The sequence below is a fragment of the Sturnira hondurensis genome, unplaced genomic scaffold, assembly GCF_014824575.4.
Source record: "Sturnira hondurensis isolate 20B ecotype Veracruz unplaced genomic scaffold, ASM1482457v3 Scaffold0006413, whole genome shotgun sequence".
Lineage (NCBI taxonomy): Eukaryota > Metazoa > Chordata > Mammalia > Chiroptera > Phyllostomidae > Sturnira > Sturnira hondurensis.
In genome coordinates, this window is record NW_028079044.1 from 57,456,115 (window position 1) to 57,476,594 (window position 20,480).

Sequence of the window (20,480 nt, forward strand, 5' to 3'; positions counted from 1 at the left end):
TAAGGTGGGATTATTTGGAAATGCGTGATTTTGGAATGTTGGGTGGACGTTCCTCTGTGCAGGTGGAGAGGGCTGAGAGACGTCCCACCCGAGTGCGAGGGCTGTAGGGACAGGCAGCCCTGAGGACCACATGGCTGTGACTCCTGGCTCAGCACGCGCGGTGCCGCTAAGGCTCCCGGGAGAGGCCTGGCCGCACAGTGGGTCGAGGCTGGCTCCTCTGCCTCGGTGGCTCTGCCACTTGCTTGGTTGGGGGACAGAATTACTAACTGGGTCTCTCAGGTGGTGCTGTGGTGCAGACGGTACTTGAGGCCTGTGCCATGCCACACGCTTGACTGGGCACCGCTTCGCGCTTCCGGGCAGAGCAGGTGATGGATTTCGTTGTATTTATTTACACTATAGTTGGAATGCGTGAGCGGCGTAGACGTGGCTATTGAGCTGCTCTGCAGAGATGACCTGCTCAGTGTGCACCGTGACAGGATGGGGCGAGGGCACTCGCCTTGAGCCAGCCTCCCCTGAGACCCGCTGTGGTGCTGGGCAGCCCGGTTTGCCTGTGGGCTTTCGCCTGTTGTCGGGGATGTGGCCTTGGTCACGCTGCGTCTCTCTCCCACTCGGCAGGCCGGTCAGGAGGATCAGATGCAACTACATCAAATGTATCAAATGTCTCCCGCAGTTGGCGGCAGGCGGCCAGGGCTCAGTTTGGGGTGGTGGCGGTCATAATGCTAATATTGTTGTTAATAGAGATTCCAGGAACTCTGCTCGATTTTGAGTACACAGAGCTGGGATCGTCCCATGTATGAGCTTCCGATCTGAGAAAGCCTGGCCATGCCTTTCTCAGTGGGGGGTGGTGGGGGGGCACGTTCCCATCCTTTGATGGTTGTGGTGTGGAAGCCTGACGTTGCTGCTGCTGCTGCTCGGGCTCCAGGGACCGAGGGTGGGTGGCCAGTGGCCTGCAGGGCCCCTCGGCCCTGCGCTGGGCCAGGTATGGAGCCTTCTCTAAAAACGAGCCCTAAGAGATTAGTCACACGGCTATTCTGGGTCATCTCTGGAGGTGATGACAGCTACCCTTTATAACACACACGTAGTTCCTCAGAATTTTTTGCACATGTTCCTCAAAGATCACCTCACATCTTCCTGACGCCTCTGAATAAAATGGCGCCTCTTTTCTGCCCTGGCCGGGTGGGTCAGGTGGTTGGAGCACCGTCCTGTACACCAGAAGGTCGTGGGTTCGATCCCTGGTTGGGGCGTGTACAGAGGCAACTCATCAATGTATTCCTTTCATGCCGATGTTTTTCACATCGATGTTGCTCTCTTTCTCTCCCCCCTCTCTCAAATCCATAAATATGTCCTCAGGTGAGGATTAAACAAATAATAAAAAATAAATAAAATAGCACCATCGCTGTTGACATCCTGTGTGTCCCTTTCAGTCAGAAAGAATGTATTGAAGGCCTGCTGGATGCACAGAATGCCTGCCTCGTGGGGCTCCCAGGGCCCTGCCGTGTTTCCACCCAGCAGCCGTCACCGTCCTGAGGAGCCCCCGGAGGGCTCCCCAGCATGGGGGAGGCCTGTCCCCCGGAAGTCAGTGGCCTCCAAACAGGCTGGCGGGTGCGTGTGGGGGAGAATTGTGCGGGAATGTTCTGCGCCTAGGAGAGGGATCTGCCGCCAGCAGCAGCTTGTCTGCTCCTGATTTTGATGGCACAAGCTGCCTGGGTCTGGTGTCGGGGAGGCAACGGCTGGAAATCTTGATGAGGATGAACTCTCTGCTCCTCAATTAAAAAGACCGACTTGCCTGCTGCCGGAGAGGCGCCCCCTGGGGAGGGTTCCAGATGGCCAGATGCCTGGGGAGTCTCTGGTGGGTGCACGGTGCCCATCTGCACCCCGTGGTCAGCTCAGCCGAGCTGTTTGCCTGCCTGACGGGCCATCGGCCTTATGACCTCATTGCCTCCCGTGTTCTGTCCGCAGCGTAGCTTTTCCATTTGAGTATTGCTGTGGCTTTGCCGGCTGCGTCTGTTACAAGGGTGGTTAGGCAGTAAGACTGGGTGGAAGGAGCTGGATGGGCGTGGGCGTGTGTGTTCCAGGGTTCAAATCCCACCGGCGCTACTTACTGGCTCGTGCCTGTGGTCTTCACAGCTCACTCAGGTCCTCAGTATCGTCCTTCTGAAACGGGATGATGCTAAGCTGTCGGTTCAATGCAGCCGTGTTCAGAGAGCGCACGGGTTGGGGCTGGCCAGGCGCCGACGAGCCGTTCCATGAGTGGGAGCGATGACCGTGACTTCTGTGCGTGCTCACAGCTCCATCACCCTCCGTCTCGCTCCTCCTCGCTCTGCACTTGTGCTGGGCTCGGCTGATCCCGGACGCGGTCGCCCTTGGGCCCCCACCCGCACTTCCTTCCACCCTGGTAACTCCTTACAGAGTGTCTCCGACACTTAAGTGTGATTATGCTGCAGTTATCTAGAGGTCAGACTTTCCGTGACCTGCACCGTCCAGGGAGAACTGACGTCTGGCGGGGAAGACAAATCTGCAAGGGTCAGCTGTGACTCGGGACAGGGTCACAGCAGATTCTCTTAAAGAGGCGGGACCAGAGGTGTGGGGAGCCCACAGGGGAGGGGGAGGCACTGTGGAGGGAGTGGCTTCTGGGCGGCCTCGGAGGTCAAAGGGCATTCGCTCGCTGGTGATGGGGTGGCAGTGTGACGGGCGTTGCGCCCAGTGGAGCAGTGAGCACAGGAGCACAGAGGCGTGAGGGCGGTGGACCTCTCCTTGGCGTGGGGTGACGGCAGTGGCGTGGGTGGGTTGATAAGGGGTCTGTGAGGACAGAGATGGATGGGGGGCCAGGGTCCCCCGAGTGTCTGGTTTTATGGAGGAGGGAGCCAGGGTCCCAAGAACCTGGCCGATGCTGGGGACAGGCACCCAACGTCCACCCTTCCACACTGCATTGGACACAGTCCCCTGTCTGGGGACCCTCCTCCCAGTGAGTGCTGCCAGCGGAGGCAGCTGGCAGGGGTGGCTTGCCATGTGGATGTGGGCACACAGGAGCAACAGAGAAGCTCACAGTGGAACCGCTAACCCCGGTGTCCCCTGAGGGGGCTGTGTGGGCACAGTGACCTGCGGGAACGTGCGTCTTTGCGTTGCCTCCCCTGGTGTCTCCTTCCCTCTGTCCCAGTGGGGACTCGGTGATGCTGGGGAGGCGACGGAGGGCGGTGATGTGGGGACCTGATCTTGAATTTGCAGGACAGACAGACGTCTGTCCGAGGGACCTTCAGGTTTGTGACGGAGAATAGACCACCTGGTGGGAAGTCAGGTGGACTGTGGGGCACCTTCAGGGACAACGTGAGAGGAAGGTTGCCATGGCTGGCAGATATTACCAGCTGCCTGCCTGGCAAGGGGCTGGGCAGGAAGGAAGGCCGCGTGTGGTTAACCAGGGCCGGGGCGGGGGGGCCTGCGGTGCACGGAGAGGAGGCTGCAGGAACCAGAAGCGCAGGCCGGCATCGCTCCTCTTTCCTTCCACTAACACTTTTGTCCCCCCAAAAACTGACATGTGGAGTCAGTCCATTGCGTTTCTTTCATCAGCGTTTTGTGAGGAGCTAGACCGGGTCCTTCGGGCATGCTGGCTGGTATGTGTGAGGGTGGCAGCCAACGGGACACATGCCTTCATGGAAACACTGGACAGGGCCTTGTCCTCAGCAGATGGGCAGGTAGGGGTGGGGCCAGGTGGGGCAGACAGGCCGTGGGGTGGGAACTGCGCTCAAGTTGAAGGGGTTCGGGGGACCAGTGAATCTAAAGACATTTATTTTACAGGCTGCAGGCAGGACCTGGAAGGGTTAGGAGTCCATGCAGACAGCGCCGGGCCGGTCGCCAGGCCCGTCACCAGGCCCGTCCCCATGGTCCCCACTCGGTATTTAGTAGGTCTTCCCAGCTCAGGCTGTGACTAACAAAGCTTCTGTAAGTCTTCGTGCAGGCTCCCGTCTCGTCGTTTTGGTCATGGGAACACCTAGGAGCAGGGTTTCTGGGTCATTCGCCGAGGGTGTGTTACACTTCAGGAGAGACGGCCCTACCGTTTGCTAAGGGGCGGTGGCATTTCCTTCCCACTGGCAGCGTCCGCAAGTTCCGGTCCCTTCCATCTTCCCTGCTCCGTGTCGTCCCCCATCCCAGTGGGCACGCCGGGGGACCCTGCTGCAGTTCCTGGTTCCGTGTGCCCTGTAACTGTGGTGCTAGCACCTCCCCAGGCCCCTCTTGGCCGCTGTGTGACCCCTTTGACCTCTGTGTCTGCACTCGCATCCGGGAGCACGCCAGAACAGAGGCTTGTGAGTGTGGTAATGACCATCACCAAGTACTTGTTCTTGCCTTTGGAATAAGGTGATCGCCCCCTGCTCACAGCGTTACTGGCGAGTCACTAATTGATTTTATTGAGGCTTCCGTGCAGGATCCTTAGTTTCCTCTGGGAGATTCATCTGCGACACTGTGTGCATTTGCGTGTTACCGTGGTCCCTCCTTGGAGAGGTGGCCGTGGGGCGCACACTGTCTTAAAGACGGTCCTTTCGTAGAGCTGGACATCAGGAACCTCGGAGGGCCCCCACGTGGGGGGTGACAGGGGCCTTCCTCCTGCCACCGTAGTCACCCTCTTGTTATGTGTCATCTGTCATTTTCGGTCACTGTACTAAACGGAAACCTTCCGATTCCTGGGCCACGGTACCAGCTGCACAGACGCCATCTCTCTGGTGGGCCTTTGCAACTTCCTGGGCTCCCGGGGAGACAGTAAATGACACATACTTGCTTCTTTGAGGGCTAATCAGTATTGTGCATATTTGCTTCCCACCAGACAGCATTCTGGTCTGAGAAACAGACTATCTCCGTGTTTTTATCTTAAATTTATCTCTCCCTGTCTTCTCCCTTCTCCCTTCACACAAAACAAATGGCCCCCTTAAAGGCAGCGTCCACCCTGGGCCTGGGCACTGCAGCCTGCGGCCGTGCGCTGTGTCCCGTGGGAGGGACGCTTCCGCAGGCGGCTGTGTCACCGGGGGGCCTGTCCGCAGCCGTGTGAGCGGGGGGTCAGCCCCAGACCATGCCCTTGCCCACCTCCCGTTTGATTAGCTGGGGTTTTGAACGAACATTTCTTTGGATGGAGAACAAAGGAAGTAAAACCAAACGGTCTGAAGCCCTTCCTTGGGGAGAAACACTCACATCCCCAAACGCCAAAAACAAACAGCCTTGAATGACCCTCAGAAGCCGCAGCATCCAAGAGCAGCCTTGCCTTTCGCAGCACGTCCGCCCAGCCCTCCGTGACAGGGCCCCCTCCCTGCTGCTGCCCCTCGCCCCCCACTTCCGCCTCGCCCCCCACTTCCGCCTCGCCCCCTCGGCCCTGTCTGGCCCTGGGGCCTGCTCTTCTGGCCGAGCTGCTCGAGCTCTCTAACCACGCAGAAGTCACTCCTCTGAAATGTCACCGTTCTCTCTGGGTCCGTCCCGTGTCCTGTCCCATCCCACCCACCCCCCCACCCCCACCCCCACCCCCGTCTGGCCTTTCCTGTGTTTTTCCCCCATGCCGTGGCCCCGCCCCACCCACCCCGCATCCCAGGGGGTGTTGTTTGGGGGCAGATTCGGAGCCTGGACAAGGCTGGTGGTTCCTCCCCCCCCTCCCCCTGCAGGCTGACTCTCCCTCCCTGTTTCCCACCCCATCCCAGCAGTGGGGTCAGGTCTCTGGCTGGGAAACGGGAACTGAGAAGTGGCAGGTGAGACATGGCCAGACTAAAGGCAGTGGCAGCCCTTCATGTGTCCCCTGGAAAAGCCCAGGAATTGCTGTGCGGCCTGGACACGTGCCAGCAATGGCAGCCCGCCGCCAGGACCACCTTTCACCCACTCCTCCGCACCCGCTCCCTCGGGAAGATTCTAAACCTGCAGAACTGGTTACACGGGTGGCCTGTGGGGTGGGGTAGGGGCACCGTCCCCCTGGTGACCGCCAGAGGCCAGTGGGGTCCAGGTGCAGGGAGCAGGGCAGCCACCTGGGCTGAAGAGCCAGCCGAGCAGTGAGCAGCTGTCCAGGTGAATGTGGGCGGACAGCGTCCCTGAGGAGGGAGGGTGGGCCAGCCCCAGCGGCTTTAGCTCCATATGGGAACGTGGGGAAGGGCTCCGGGGAGCGTGGGGGCTGGGGGTGTGGGGATTATCTCCCCCAACGTTAGAGGAGGCAGAGGCAGCCGGTGCTCCCCATGGCTCCGGAAGCTAGGTGATTAGCAAACAGTGAGGGGCACAGTTCTGGAAGCTTCTCTCCATTTGCCAGCGCTCTCCCAGCCTATTATTTGTTCAAAGCCAAATAAATAGCCTTGGGGCATCTCTCTTGACCTCTGAGTCAGTGTCTTCTTCGTTCTCTGAAGTGGGGGAGCAGATGGTGATGTCATGAGAGGCTGTAAATACTGCGTACGATGGTAGGTGCTGAAGTGCTTGGTGGAGCGCTCTGCTGCCTGGCATTGTGGGTGCCGGGTGAGACCACCCCACACTGCCCTTGGGAAAGGTGCCGCACTCAGGACCTTCATCTGGGCACCACAGGGAGCTGCCGCAGAGCCCTGGACGTCACCCAGCCCTCCCCTCACGCTAACAGGGTGGCCCTTCTGGGGGGGAGCTGGGGTGGACAGAGCCTGGGCCTTGCTGGGTGGTGAGTGCACGGGCAGGAGGTGGGTCCCCTGCGGGTGTGAGTGGGGCTGTCTGGAGGCCTGGCTTTGCACCTGGGGTTCCCACACCTACGGGTCCACAGGGCAGGGGGGTAGGGGCAGCTTCTGACAGTAGACAGGCCCCTGTCCAGCGTCCAGTTGGGGTGGTAGAGCCTTGTGCTAAGGGGGCGGGGGTTGGAGACAGACCCACGGAATGGATGTGAATGATGGTGTCTCGGGAAGAGCTCCAGAGCCTCCAGAAGCTGAGTTCTTCTCAGCACTCCACCTTAGTACTGAGCCTTAGCACTCCACCTTAGTACTGTGTTTAGTACTCCCCCTTAGTGCTTGCCTCGTTGGCCTCGGGGGTCAGAAAGCAAGCAACTCTCTCACGTCCCCTCCCCTGTTTGTGCTGCAGTGGCGGGGTTTGCGGGGCTTGCTCCTTGTTTCCTGGGGAACTCGGCCTGGCTTAAGGGTCCGTTGTCTTCTGGGACCGGGGCAGACGTGGGAGGCTGGCCTCCTTCCCAGCCTCCGAGGCTGCTCCTGCACCCCAGGCCTGGCACCCAGTCCAGCTCAGGGGCCTCCCCTTCCTCCTCCTCTTCGTCCTTCCTTCAGGGACAAGGGGGCACCTTCTGGCACCGTGTCCCCTGTTTTGTTTGTGGTTACTTCCCTGAGACAGAGCATTTCCTGCCTTCTGTCAGTCGCTCTGTCCAAGGTGACAAGATCTTGAGTGAGGCAACGTGGGGACCCTGGGCCCAGCCCCCTGCGCTGCGTCTCCTAGGGGACAGGGCACCAGGGCGTGGGCACCAGGATGGCCTTCCGTGCCGCCGGTGTTTCGCAGCTGCCTCGCCACGATCTGCCTTTCCATTTCCACCTCCCCCAGCTCCGCCAGCAGCTTCTCCCCCGCCCCCGCCCCCCGCCTCCCACTGAAAACCAGGATGTGAAGCATTTTTACTGAGCTGGAGTTCACCCTCATCTGCTTCCGTTTCTCCAAAACGGTTCTAGAAAAATCCTGTGTTCCCGGCTGTCGTCTCTAGTGATAAGAGTTCGTGGGGGCACTGGTGGCACTGGACTCCACGGCCCCCCAGCTCTCCTGGCGCTGCGGCCCTCGCACGGCCCGCCGGTTCTCCCCCCACCGTGTTCATGGAGCGGAACTTGGGGTGTCGCTGTCGGGAATTTAGCCTGACGGATGTAGTGAGGGCAGTTATCTCAGAGGTCGGGCACTTGGGGTTCCCTCCCATTTTTTCTTGGCTATATAGATATATGTTTTGAGACATACACAAGATAATCTAATTTTGCTTACTTAAACAATTTTTTATGGCATGATATGGTATGTATGCTTTTGCAACTTGCTTTCTTTGAGTAACATTCTTGGAGATTTTGTTTGTGTTCTGGAGGGTGAAGTTCCTTCCACTGTTGGGGAGCCCTCAATGGTTGGGGGGGCCCTCCGTTACATGAATGGGCGACAGTTCTCCGTTTACCTTCGAGGGCACTGGGGCTTGTCCGGTGTTCAGCTGTCGTAAGAGTGTGGTGAACACCTACACCCATGTCGCCCGGGGTAGGCGTGCGCATTCCGTACCTTCACTGTTAGGAGATGATTCCCAAGGGTGCCCTTCTCGTTGGCCCTGAGGATCACACACTTTCTGCAGCTGGGCCTCGGCCGGGCTGCTCATGATCTCCATTCTTCCCGATGCTTCCCGTTCTCCGGGCCTCTGCTGTCCCCCTGGAATTCGGTAGATCCGTGATTGCTTTGGCCTCGTCTCGAGTCCTGCGTGCCCCGGCGTGTCTCCATGCCCCCTGGGAGGCTCTGGAAGTCTTTGCCACTGTCTTGAACGGTCTCCATGACTTCTGGAGTCCAGCCGAGAGCACTGGGACAAAGCTGCCGTCTAAATGTTGTTGGGTTCTTTCTTGGCAAAGTTGTCCCTGGGACACAGATCCGGGTGCTGTTTTGCATTGCGATTTGGTTTCCTGTCCTTCAAAAATGTCAGTTCTTCTCAGATTGGAACACGGGGAGATGGGACGGGACGGCGAGTCTTGTGCCATCTGCTTCTCCTCCCCAGGGCAGTGTCCTCAGGTTCCAGGTGTGAAGACAGCCCCGTGCCCCCCTTGCTGACTTGAACTGAGACCTTAGGGTTCTGGAGGCCCAACGCGCTGTGCCACCACCGCCAGCCCACCCTCTGGGTCCGGGCTGAGAGGTGCAGGGGCGGCGTGCAGTGTCAGAGGGACATTTCTCCGGGTCCCCAGGCCAGGCTCCTAGCCTCTGTGAAGGGCCAGATGGTAAACATTTTAGGCATTTCAGGCCTATAGGCAACACTGAGGATATTATGTAGGCACTTATACATGAAGAGAAAAAATTAATTTTTCACAGAAGTGTTTGTTTTGTTAGTGAAACTCAAATACTACTACCACTAAAAACAGAGTATGATTTTTTGGTAATGCCATTCTACTGATGTAAACAGCGGAGTTCTATCTGGGAGTGGTAACATTTCTCTGAATTGGGGTTCAAAGTTAGTACCCTCCATCACCCCAACTGGAGACGTTGAGTTGTACAGATCCTTAGTAGCTTGGGGTTGCCCGAAAACAAACCAAGGGCCTGGGGACCATGAGTGCCCACCTCTGGCCCAGGCAGGGCTCCTGGGGGGCTCTGGGACCCAGACTCTGCCCATGGGAGGGCCCCCCAGGGTCCCAGGGACTCACGGGGACAGCGCACAGAGGGCTCTGTGGGAACAGCGCAGAGCAGGCGGGGCGGGGGGGGTGTTTGGAAACAGTCACGTCCAACATCGTGTGGGGCTGGAGGTCTCGAGAAAGGTGGCAAGACGTGAGGGGCTGAATTTCTGTTGTAATAGCTGTTGACTAAATTTCCCCTGAATACTCATCCGGGCTGGTGGCTGCCATGTTGGGCTGTGCAGGTCTCAGCCAGACGGGAGTGAACAGCCTCGTGGGTCCCCCCTGCTCTGAGCCAGGAGGGCCTTCCTTCCCCAGTGGCACAGGGTCCCGGGAGCGGTGGTCACAGCTCGGGACTGGGGAGTGCCACCTCGGGGGTAAGGAAGAACCATGGCTGGTGATGCAACAGCTGGGGCATCCAAAGACACGCTTTCAGAGCAGTTGAAAACCAGTTGTTTATTGTCCTCTGAAATATCTCAGACACAGCCCTGCAGCCAGCTTGTTTACATAATAAGTTTACTCTGCGAAACTTGTTTTATAAACCGAAGGCCAGCCGTGGTCGAGCTCCCCGGAATTAATGAGGTCCGGCCAGACGTGAGCTGTTGTACGGTCCCTGCTTAGGCCTGCGTGGTTCTGGCCTCCGTAGTGCTGTATTTATTTACTTGTAAAGATTTTATTTATCCATTTTTAGACAGGGGAAGGGAGGGAGAACAAAGGGAGAGAAACATTAATGTGTGGCTGTCTCTCACGTGCCCCCTACTGGCCCACAACCCAGGCATGTGCCCTGACTGGGAATCAAACCAGCGACCCTTTGGTTCACAGGCCAGCGCTCAATCCTCTGAGCTGCACCATCCAGGGCTGTTTGTAATCCTTACACACAAATTCTGGCCTAAACTGCGGGCTTTTTTCCTTTTGTTAATCTCAGGTAGATTTTGGGAGGGGCCGGGGATGGCGAGTGGTCTGGGTAGAAATCTAAACTTGCTCCGTAGATACATTTGATTTTTGAAACTCTCAGGTTTTGTAGTTTGTTACTCTTTTAAGATTCCAGAGCTGTTTTTATGTATAATCGACAGAAGACTGTCTAGCACCCAGAGGTGATCGCTCTGACTTCCAGCCGCGTTTAATGTTAGTTATCTAGACACGTGCGCCGTAAGGCAGGGTGCGTTTCTGAGTGGGGAGGTGGTTGTGGTTTTAATGAAAATGGCCTCTACCGCCCTCCTCACCTCTGTCTGCAGGCCCTTCACTGACAGTAGAACCGCAACCCTTGCTGTTTGCCCCGTTCTGGAGCTCAGGGACCTGCACCTCCCGGAATGACAAGGGGAAGATTCTGTGTTTGGTCCGTCCACCGGCCTATTTTTGCAAGACTCCGTGTCGTGAATGCTGAGGGGGGAAGCCGTGCCCCGCGGTGTGATGCAGGAGGGACTCTGTCCGAGTTTGGGTGTTGAAAGGCACGTTTCATGGTGACCGCCCTCCTGCACTTAGGTGACCGCCTTCAGGTCCCACTTCCCTCAGCCAAACCCCTGAGAACAGATCTAGATGGCCCTGTGGTCTGCGAGGCTGCTGGAGACCCGAGAGCTAAGACCCGGTTGGGAGAGGCAGGAGGCATCCCCCGGGCCCCTCACTGACGTTCCGGAACGTCTGCCGCGTGGAGCTCCAGGTGGCTCCCCAGCCGTGGGCCCCCCCCCCCCCCCCGCTTTGTGTGGCCTGTCCCTGAACCGACCTCGTCCTTCCTGTCTGCCCAGACCTGTTGAGCGTTCTCACTGTGGCCCGAGTGGCCTTCCAGTGCTGCTCTCCCGCCCCCCATTGGGAAGCCGTGGGCAGGCGCCCGAAGTCCCCGGGCTCAGCGGGGGCTCCACTGCCGGGTTTGAGCCCCCGCCTGCCTTTCCAGTCTCGTGGTCATTTACTGAGCTGCTTTCTCCGTCCCGCTCTGGGCCAGGCTCTCTCTGGGGAAATGAGATGAGCAAGTGCCTTTCCACAGGAGAGCATGAGGCAAGGGAAAAAGAAACTGTGAAGTTAACTTCGGTGATATCTTATTTAACCTATTAAGTCCAAAATATCATTGTTTTAACGTGTGACACCAGCCATATCTCAAGACCCAGCAGACACCTGGCTGGTAGGTACCACGTGGCCTCAAACTGGAGCAAACAAGCAGGAAAGCAGGTGGGCGAGCAGGGTGGTCCTGGCCCGGCCTTGTTTCCCTGGGGGTCACCCTGCTAGGTTGTGAACTCCATCGGGCAAGGTGTCGCCCTGTGGTGATCGTCATGTATCTCCAGTGCCTAGTTTGGTACTTGGCACGTAGTAGGTGCTCAGTAAATGTTACCAGAGGAACTACTGAGTAAGCACAGGAGCCTACAGGAAAAGCTAGAATGAGCACCTCACCCATCTGAGAAGGCTTCCGGGAGATGACGCCTCTAAACCAGCCTGCAGAGTCGGACTCCAGGCTGGTGGGTCCGGAGCGGGCAGGGAGAGTATTCGGAGAGGGCAGGGAAAGCAAGTGCCTCTGCTCAGAGGTAAGAGGAGGCAGCAGGTTGAGGGGGGCTCCTGTAGCTTGTTGCAGCCAGGGCTTAGGGTGCAGGTGGAAGTGGAGAAGATGTCGAGAAATGAGGCTGGATGAGGGACTAGGCTGGACAGCAGGGGGTTTGTTTATAGCTGGGCTGCAAAGTCGAGACATTATTCTGGGGACGTCAGGAAGCCTTACTGGGGACCCGGGCTGGGAGCGGCCCCATGACCTTCCATTGTGTGTTTCCGTCCTTCGTGTGTGGTGGTCTCTCCCTCCACGGCTCCTGGTGCGTGGAGAGGGCTCCCTGAGAGCGTCACATTCCCATGCAGCCTGACCAGGCTCCTGCTGGGTGGGGAAGCTTGGGGAGGAGGGCAGGTGCTAGTTGGATGCGGGTCAGACGCTGTCCTAGGGATGATCGTGAAGACAGGGCAAGAGCGGCTTTTTGCCCCGTCTTCATTTCTCACATCGCTAGGACTGGGACCTGCCGGAGCTTTGACGAGTGCGCTGAGCCTGGTCTTTGTGTGAGAGCTGCACTCCTCGGCACGCGGCCCACGGCACTCAGGACCTGGTGTTTCTGGCACGTCCTGAGTGAGTCCTGTCCCCTTGCCGGCCCCGGCAGAACCCTGGAGGTCGGGGTGAGCGTGGCAGGGTGTTATTTTCCGGGTGGCGGATTGGGGAGCGAAAAGTGTTGATGAGACTTTGTGGGAAAGAGGAGTTCAGTAGTGACTTTTGTGGGTTACGAGCTGTTTCCACACCCCTTCTTTATGTCTCAAGGAAAGGTCAGGAGTGGGTAAAAGATGACCTCCTGGGGAAATGAAAATTAATTCTCTACAACCAATTTAGACTCTCTTTTATCAGTCCTTACCTACCCTTCTCTGCAATATGTCAGAAAATAGTGCTTTTAAAAAGAATTCCAGCTGCTCTTTGTCAAACGAGAGGCTATGGTTTTTCGACTGAAACTTGTCCGCAGCGATCACATCTGGTCTCCGTATCCAGCGAAGTTGTCTCTGTGGCTTCAGAATGCGGACTTAGGATGCTGTTGTCGAGTGCAGTTTCGGGGGGTGGTCCAGAACAGCTGGAAGTCCAGGCAGAGTCCTCTGAGAGGGTGGCCTCTGCTGCCCGAGAGCCACCGCAACTGGCGAGGACCAAACTCACCAGGAGTGACAGGTTCGATTCTCACGAGCCTCCGTGACCCAGCTGCTGGCCGGGCTGCCCTCCCGTCTGTGCAGTGATCCTGTGGTTAGAGTCACTGTCCCAGGGTCTGAATGCCGTTTCCTTCCTTTCCCAACTACAAGTGACGCCTGTGGTGTCTTCTGTGGGGTTTCACTGGGATAGAAGGAAACTGCCCGGTCCCGTGTGTGCCTACAGAGCTGTGGTCCAGCGCTCGCGTCTGTAAGTCAGTGCATAGCGTCACAGTGCTGGTGTGCCAGGCATTCAAAGTGCCATATACCACTGCTGTGTCGCGGTTGGTCTGTAAATATTTGCTGAATGTCAAATACAATACCTGAGCGTGTCTCTTGAATCGCTCAGCCTTGCAAAGGAGGTATTGTAGCTCTGACTTTCTGGAAGGGAACTCTGAGGTTTGGCAAGGACTGGGAATGTGCCTTCCAAACCAGCAAACAAATAGATGTATTTGGGTTTTCTCAAGTCTGGAGTGCTGTGCCTTGCACCGCTGGCCCTTGCGGCCTCTGGCCGGGGTGGTCTGGTGCTTGATGGTAGCTGTCTTTGGGTGGGGGCGTGGCATGGCACTCTGCCTCACCACGCGCCAGCCGCTCCTCCTGTGTTGGAGGGCAGAGCGCAGACAGGGTGGCCAGGCCCCGGCAGGCTGCACGCCCCAAAGCCCTACTGGTTCACAGTCTCCACGGAGACTCGGCACCGGAGGAGCTGGTCCGAGTTCACCGGTTTCTCTGCAGAAGCCCAAGGTCCCGCAGGTGGTGTGCACAGAGGCAGCTCAGGGGCTTCGGGTGGGCGGGGCACGCAGGGGTGCCCGTGTTTGGTGACCGGCTGAGCCTCACACCGCATGGAGGGTTTCTCCTGGGGGAGCAGCAGCCTCCTGAGGGGCTCTCACCTGGCTGCTCTCAGGTGCCTGTGATCCAAGCCCAAACCCTGTCTCACTTAGTGTCTTCTCTTTACCTTAGGCGTTGGACGTGGACAGGATGGTTCTGTACAAAATGAAGAAATCCGTGAAGGCGATCAACATCTCTGGGCTGGGTGAGTACACACCTCCCCTCCCCTCCCCCCTGGGGCTTCTTGGGAGAAGCGCTGTGGCCGAGGTCCTGACACTGGGATGTCGACTCCCCTTAACGAGTGAAGGACCCCGCTCCTCTCCCTGGGCGTGCCGATGGGCCGCAGGTTGGCGCGTGAAAGCCAAGCCCATACATCTTCCTAAAGAACACACAGGGGCGCATCTGTGCAGCCGGGGCGGGCGGGGTTTCTCAACGGGACCCAGAGAGCAGTGACTGAGGAGGAGAAATGATGGGCTCATCCCAGTGAAAACTTTCTGCTCCGTCCCAGGCCACAGTGAGAGCAGCCTGACCTCTGAAACGCCCCCGGGTCCGGAAACGGAAGAGCTTGCACTGGGGGCCCCGAATCGGTGATAGGGCAACAGGGATAGAACATGCGACTCACGTCCTTCCAGGGGCAAGGAGAGTTGTCACTAGATTACAGAAATGGGAGAGGATGCTAGTGAAGAAGAGCCAGAAAAAGGTTGGGGAATAAACTGATTGTTGAAGTAAAACCTAAAATTTGCTAAATTGCCACCTAGGAAGTAGGAACAGGGAGGCCCCCAGTTCCTCCAACACGACTCAAGGAGTCACAGGGGCGAACGGTGTGGAGTGAAAGTGGCGGCATCTGCCTAACGGGCTCCAGGGGACGGAGAGGGACTTGGGGGATGGGGGGAGGGGGTCTGTTTGGAAAAACCGTTGTCCAGGAATTCCCAGAACTGAAGAAAGATTTACGATCTCAAATTTGGTCCACCAAAACCTAAGCCAAACAGTGTGTGTGTACATGGATGTGAGGGTGTGTGTGTGTGTGAGTAGGTATGCATGTATGTCTCAAAAGACATGTATTACTGTCTCGACAGCAGGGAGAAAAAGAAAGTAAAAATTAGCAAGAGGTGGGGAAAAGCAGGTGCTTTTACACATGTATATTTGCTCTCCCCCATATATATATATATAGATAGATAGATAGATAGATAGATATTTCCCAGATAGATAGGTGGATGTCTATTTAGGGAAAATGCTTAAAAGTAACTTTTAGAGTTTTGACTTTATAGATATTTTTCTTCCATTTATTTTGCATATTTTTATATGTAGTAATTGTATTGACATTAAAATGATTAGGCAGGTATTAGGTTGTTTGTGATAAATGCCAAGTGAACGGGAAATAAGTTCAGGAAAGCAACTAAGAGAGGAGACTCACATTGTTCTCGACCAAACCAGTTCCCAGCCAAGCGGGGCAGCTCTGGGGCCCGGGGCTGGTGGTGGTGGTGGGTGGTAGTGTCGTGCCCGTGGGTTCGATCGCCGATCCAGGCCCTCAGCCAGGAGGTTCTTGGCTGCTGCCACCCCTCCCCCCACATCCGGTCATTAACAGCTGGGGACGGGGCGTGGCGTGTCTGTGTGTGCATGTGTGGGGGGGGTCGGCATCTAATGCTCAGAGGTCTGGGCTGCTGCTGCTGCTGCACGTCCCCTGACGGGCAGGACCAGCCCCAGCAAAGAACCGCCCACTCTACATGTCCACAGTGCTAGGGTGGAGAAGCCCTCATCTCAGTGTTCTGCCAAGTCCTGTACAATTAAAAAAAAAACAAACAACAAAACGAGAACAAAAGCCATCACCATGCCTGGCTGGCCTGTACATAAATACTGATGGATTTATCAGCGGATTGATCGATTGCCTGACAGCTACTGGTTCTACGAAAGGAGGGGATCGAGCTGGTTTCCAGTGACTACCCCCGCCCGGAACTAAGCCAGTGTTGGGAAATCATTGTTATTTTTTTTGAAAAGAATCACAAAGGAAAGGACAACACGCTCTCCACTTCACGCAGCACCGAGAGTGCTGGAACAGGCGTTCAAATACCCAGAAAGGAAATGGCCTGCCTTCGGCTGTGTCCTGGGAAGGTGCCAGTACAGGGGAGTGATGGAGGTGGCCTTTGTCTGCGTCGGGCACTTCCTGTGCACGCTGCTCACCTTTGCTGCAAACCGTTCTCAGTTTAACCTGAGCCCAGAGGTTGAAGGTGTTGAGGCATTCCCCGGTTGGCTTCCTGCTGACCTGGGGTGGGGGGTATTGCGCGGCCCTTCTGCAGTGAAGCCCCCCATGACCTCCCCGAGTGCTGTCTTCAGGACTTCCAGAAGGCAGCAAGGGATGGACAAGTACCTTTGCTGACAAACACCAGATTTCCAAAAGTAACCTAAGAGATATGTTTGTATTTTCCCTTGGGCTTTCGAGTTTATAATTTAAGGCTGGCACAAAAGTGATGTTTTACATTCTGATCAGGTTCAGAAGTGATGGTAAAGTCGTCTGTGGAAGGCTGAGCTTAGAAATGAAAACGGAGGAAGGAGCTGCTCATGCAGACCTGGGCTGGCGGCTGGCGCTCGTCTGAGGAAGGAGCCAAGTGTCTCCGGAGACGAGCCCCGTGCCGGCCTCTGTGCAGGTCAGCCGGAGATGGGATGAGGTGCGGCACTTTGCCAACGGAGCTCCCCGTGCCTCTGATCTTCCTTTCTGAGCCGTACTTCTGAGCAGGGGCCGCAGACCTTGTCGAGAATTTTAGGGAGGTCAGGGTGGAGCACAGGTGAGTGGGTTTCTCTTCCTGCAGGAGTAGCCAAAGCTTTAAGGTGCTGGGCTGAATCAAGAGAGGGCTGGGCCCCAGCCTTCCCCGGTTTATTTGCCTGTGAGATGCCACAGCCTCCCTTCGTCACCCCACCTAAGCCCACCCAAGCCCAGCTTGGCAGACATGGTGGGATCCCAGATGTGTCTCCACTACGGGCATCGCCTGGACCCAGGCCCCCCTGTCCAGAGGGCCCTCCCAACCCGCCGGCCCCTCCCTAGGTACTAACTCACAGTTCACCCCCGAGTGCCACGTTCGGTGCCCTTTTCCCCTGCACATGCTCTTCCATCCACTCGAAATGGCTCCCAGGGTCACCTGGACTGTGTCCCGTCTGAGCTGCCACTTGCGCGGGTGGCTGTCAGCCAGACCTTGCCGGGGTCTCCTGTCTCCTCATCTCTTCCCCATCTCTTCCATCGTGCCAAGTTTGACTTGTTATGAGGCCGCGCGTCTGAACTTTGTTAAGGCCAGAGTACCGGCCTGCAGTCTTTACCCCGAACAAGTATTGTCCACTTCAAAAAAGAAACCACCCGAGGACACCCTGTCCCCTTTCCTGCAGCAGTCCTGACGTCACTCGTGGCATTTTTGGAACTCCGCTCTGGCACTGCTGTGCATGGCCACCTTCCTTTGCATCTGTTTGGCTGAGGAATCTAAGGGTAGATGGAACGTNGCAGACATGGTGGGATCCCAGATGTGTCTCCACTCCGGTCATCGCCTGGACCCAGGCCCCCCTGTCCAGAGGGCCCTCCCAACCCGCCGGCCCCTCCCTAGGTTCTAACTCACAGTTCACCCCCGAGTGCCACGTTCGGTGCCCTTTTCCCCTGCACATGCTCTTCCGTCCACTCGAAATGGCTCCCAGGGTCACCTGGACTGTGTCCCGTCTGAGCTGCCACTCGCGCGGGTGGCTGTCAGCCAGACCTTGCCGGGGTCTCCTGTCTCCTCATCTCTTCCCCATCTCTTCCATCGTGCCAAGTTTGACTTGTTATGAGGCTGCGCGTCTGAACTTTGTTAAGGTCAGAGTACCGGCCTGCAGTCTTTACCCCGAACAAGTATTGTCCACTTCAAAAAAGAAACCACCCGAGGACACCCTGTCCCCTTTCCTGCAGCAGTCCTGACGTCACTCGTGGCATTTTTGGAACTCCGCTCTGGCACTGCTGTGCATGGCCACCTTCCTTTGCATCTGTTTGACTGAGGAATCTAAGGGTAGATGGAACGTCTTGAGAACTGGACATCACGCAAGCGAGGCCCAGCCAACGGAGGGCTGAGCCGCTGGAGACTCCTGTCCGTTGGGGGCGGTGCAGCTGCACTCCTGGTTCCCAGGGTGCGCTCCCTGTCCCAAGACTGGGTCCCCGTGGTGTCTGGTCCCCAGCGTGTGCTGTTGGGCACCTGCTGTGAGTTCCTCGATGTCCTCCCTCCCTGTGTGGAAGGATGAACTTCAAACCACGGCTGGAAGCCTTGTGTGGGTGGCAGACCCTGCCATCTGCTGGGCGGGGGGATTTCTGTGGAAGGGGGTTGAAGGGCCCTAGAGTAGCCAGCTGTGTTTTTACAGCCTGTGGGCTAAGAACAGTGTTTATCTCCTTACTTGGTACCTACAGGGTAGCCTAAGTATTGCCTCTTGGCCTGCAGAGCTTTTACCATCCGCTCTCTGGCTTTGTAGGGAGAGGCGTGCCAACCCCTGATCCGAGATCTCTGAGAGCCCGGCGTGTCCTCGAGTCTCACTGAATCACAGACTGGGGGCCCCACCCTTAGTCTCTGGGTCGGCAGGGGTAGGGTGGGGCCCGAGTGTTTGCTAATCAGCCAAGTGCTCACTCGGGTGATGCTGATGCCGCTGGCCTTCGAGAATACGCTGCCTCTACCCTTTCCGGCTCTCTGAGCGGCACCAAGGCGGCCGGCAAGGACAAGTGCCTGACAAAGGGCGGCAGAAAGGGAGCAAAGGAAAAAGCTTTCTCTAAGAAAGGTCGGTGTGATGTGAAGGCACCCGCTGTCTTCGGTGTAAGAAATAGTGGAGAACACTAGTCACGAGACCTGGGAACCAAAGTCACATCGGACGGTCTGAAGGGCCATGTATTTGAGGCGAGCCTTGCTGATCCGCAGAACAATGAAGCTGCACTTGGAAAATTCAGGCCAATGACTGGGGACAGTTAGGGCCAAAACTGCCAGCTAGTTTGCATGGCATGGGCCTTACCCATGACAAAACGTCTCTGTGGTTGACCCACGGCAGACCACGACAGGAAGCGCGTGTTGAGGTCAAGACCACCAGTGGGCATTTGGTTTGTCTCTCTTGTGCTGGTTTTGCTAAAACATGCGGCGATCGGATTCAGAGGACCTCTTTTGCTCAGCATCGCACGACAGGCCCGCTGAATCCGGAAGAAGGTGATGGAAATCGTGACCCGAGAGGCACAGACAAATGGCCTGAAAGAAGGGGTCAGGGAGTTGATGCCAGCCAGCCCTGGGGAAGGCCTGCCCGCCCTTGTATCTGCTCCGTGATGTCTCTGTTGGGGAAGTCAAAGTGCTGAGGAAGTCCAGGTTTGAGCGGGGAGACTCACGGAGCTTCATGGTGAAGGTCACGGTTCTGGAAAAGCAACCGGGGCTGAGACAGGTGCCACAGGTGAACGAGCTGATGGAGGTAAGCCCCCTGGTCCAGGAATCTGCTTAAAATTCAGGCATTTATCACTTCCGCCAAGATGGAGGCATAGGTGGAAACACTGTGCCTCCTCCCACAACCAAGTTTGAATACAACAAAGGTTTGGAGAAACAAAGACACAACCAAAGGACAGAAAATTGAATTATACGGAAGTCCGACTACATCTAACCGTTCAACGGGGACGGTAAGAGGGGCAGAGGCAGCAGCGAGCAGGGTCGGGCAGGACAGGGCCCCCGGACCCAGGCGTGCAGGCAGATGGGAACCAGTTGGGGTGTGGGGCAGACCGCGGGCGCATATTCGCACACAGTGAGACAGACCACACAGGCCCCAGGGGGCGAGGGCTGACGGCGGTGGCACACTCGCGTGCAGTGGGACGAAGCGCATGGGCCCGGTGACGGCAGCAACTGCAGCACCGGTGAGGGCCATGGCGGCAGGTGGCAGACAGGACGCCATAGTCCCTCTTTGACCCCGCCCCCACATACAGCGTCACAACCCAGTGACTTAGTTGCCCTGTTCTAGTGAACACTTTAGGGCTCTGATCCTGCTATGGAACAGGCACGAACAACCCGAAAGATGGCGCAAGAAGAACTCAAAGTCCCAGAGCCAATAACTCCAAGCGACCGAGAAATTGCCAGCCTCTCAGAAGCACAATTCAGGACACTATTTATCAGGATGCTCACAGAACTGGTAGATTATAGTCACAAATTAGAGGAACAAAGTCACAAATTAGAGGAACATATGAAGGCTAAACTAATTGAAATGAAGGGAGATGCACAGGAAACCAATAGTGATGGAAAGGAAACGGGGACTCAAATCAATGGAATGGACCAGAAGGAAGAACAAAACATCCCACCAGAAAGGAATGAAGAAATGAGAATTCAAAAAAATGAGGAGAGGCTTAGGAACCTCCAGGACATCTTTAAACGTTCCAACATCCGGATTATAGGGGTACCAGAAGGGGGAAAGAAACAGCCACGAGTGGAAAACTTATTTGAACAAATAATAAAGGAGAACTTCCCCAGTCTGGCAAAGGAAATAGACTTCCAGGAAATCCAGGAAGCTCAGAGAGTGCCAAAGAAGTTGGACCCAAGAAGGAACACACCAAGGCACATCATAATTACATTAGCCAAGACTAAAATGAAGGAGAGAATCCTAGAAGCAGCAAGGGATAAGGGGACAGTCACCTACAAAGGAGTACCCATCAGACTGTCAGCGGATTTCTCA

General features: G+C 56.7%; 1 protein-coding gene across 4 annotated transcripts in view; it reads left to right on the forward strand.

Moving 5' to 3' along the window:
- ASAP2 (ArfGAP with SH3 domain, ankyrin repeat and PH domain 2) overlaps positions 1-20,480 on the forward strand; it is a 129,639-nt gene that overhangs the window by 27,751 nt on the left and 81,408 nt on the right. For all 4 annotated transcript variants that reach the window (XM_037048684.1, XM_037048686.1, XM_037048685.1 and 1 more), the window contains exon 2: positions 13,932-14,004. In XM_037048684.1, the coding sequence (XP_036904579.1) occupies positions 13,932-14,004 (73 nt within the window). The remainder of the gene's footprint in view (positions 1-13,931; positions 14,005-20,480) is intronic.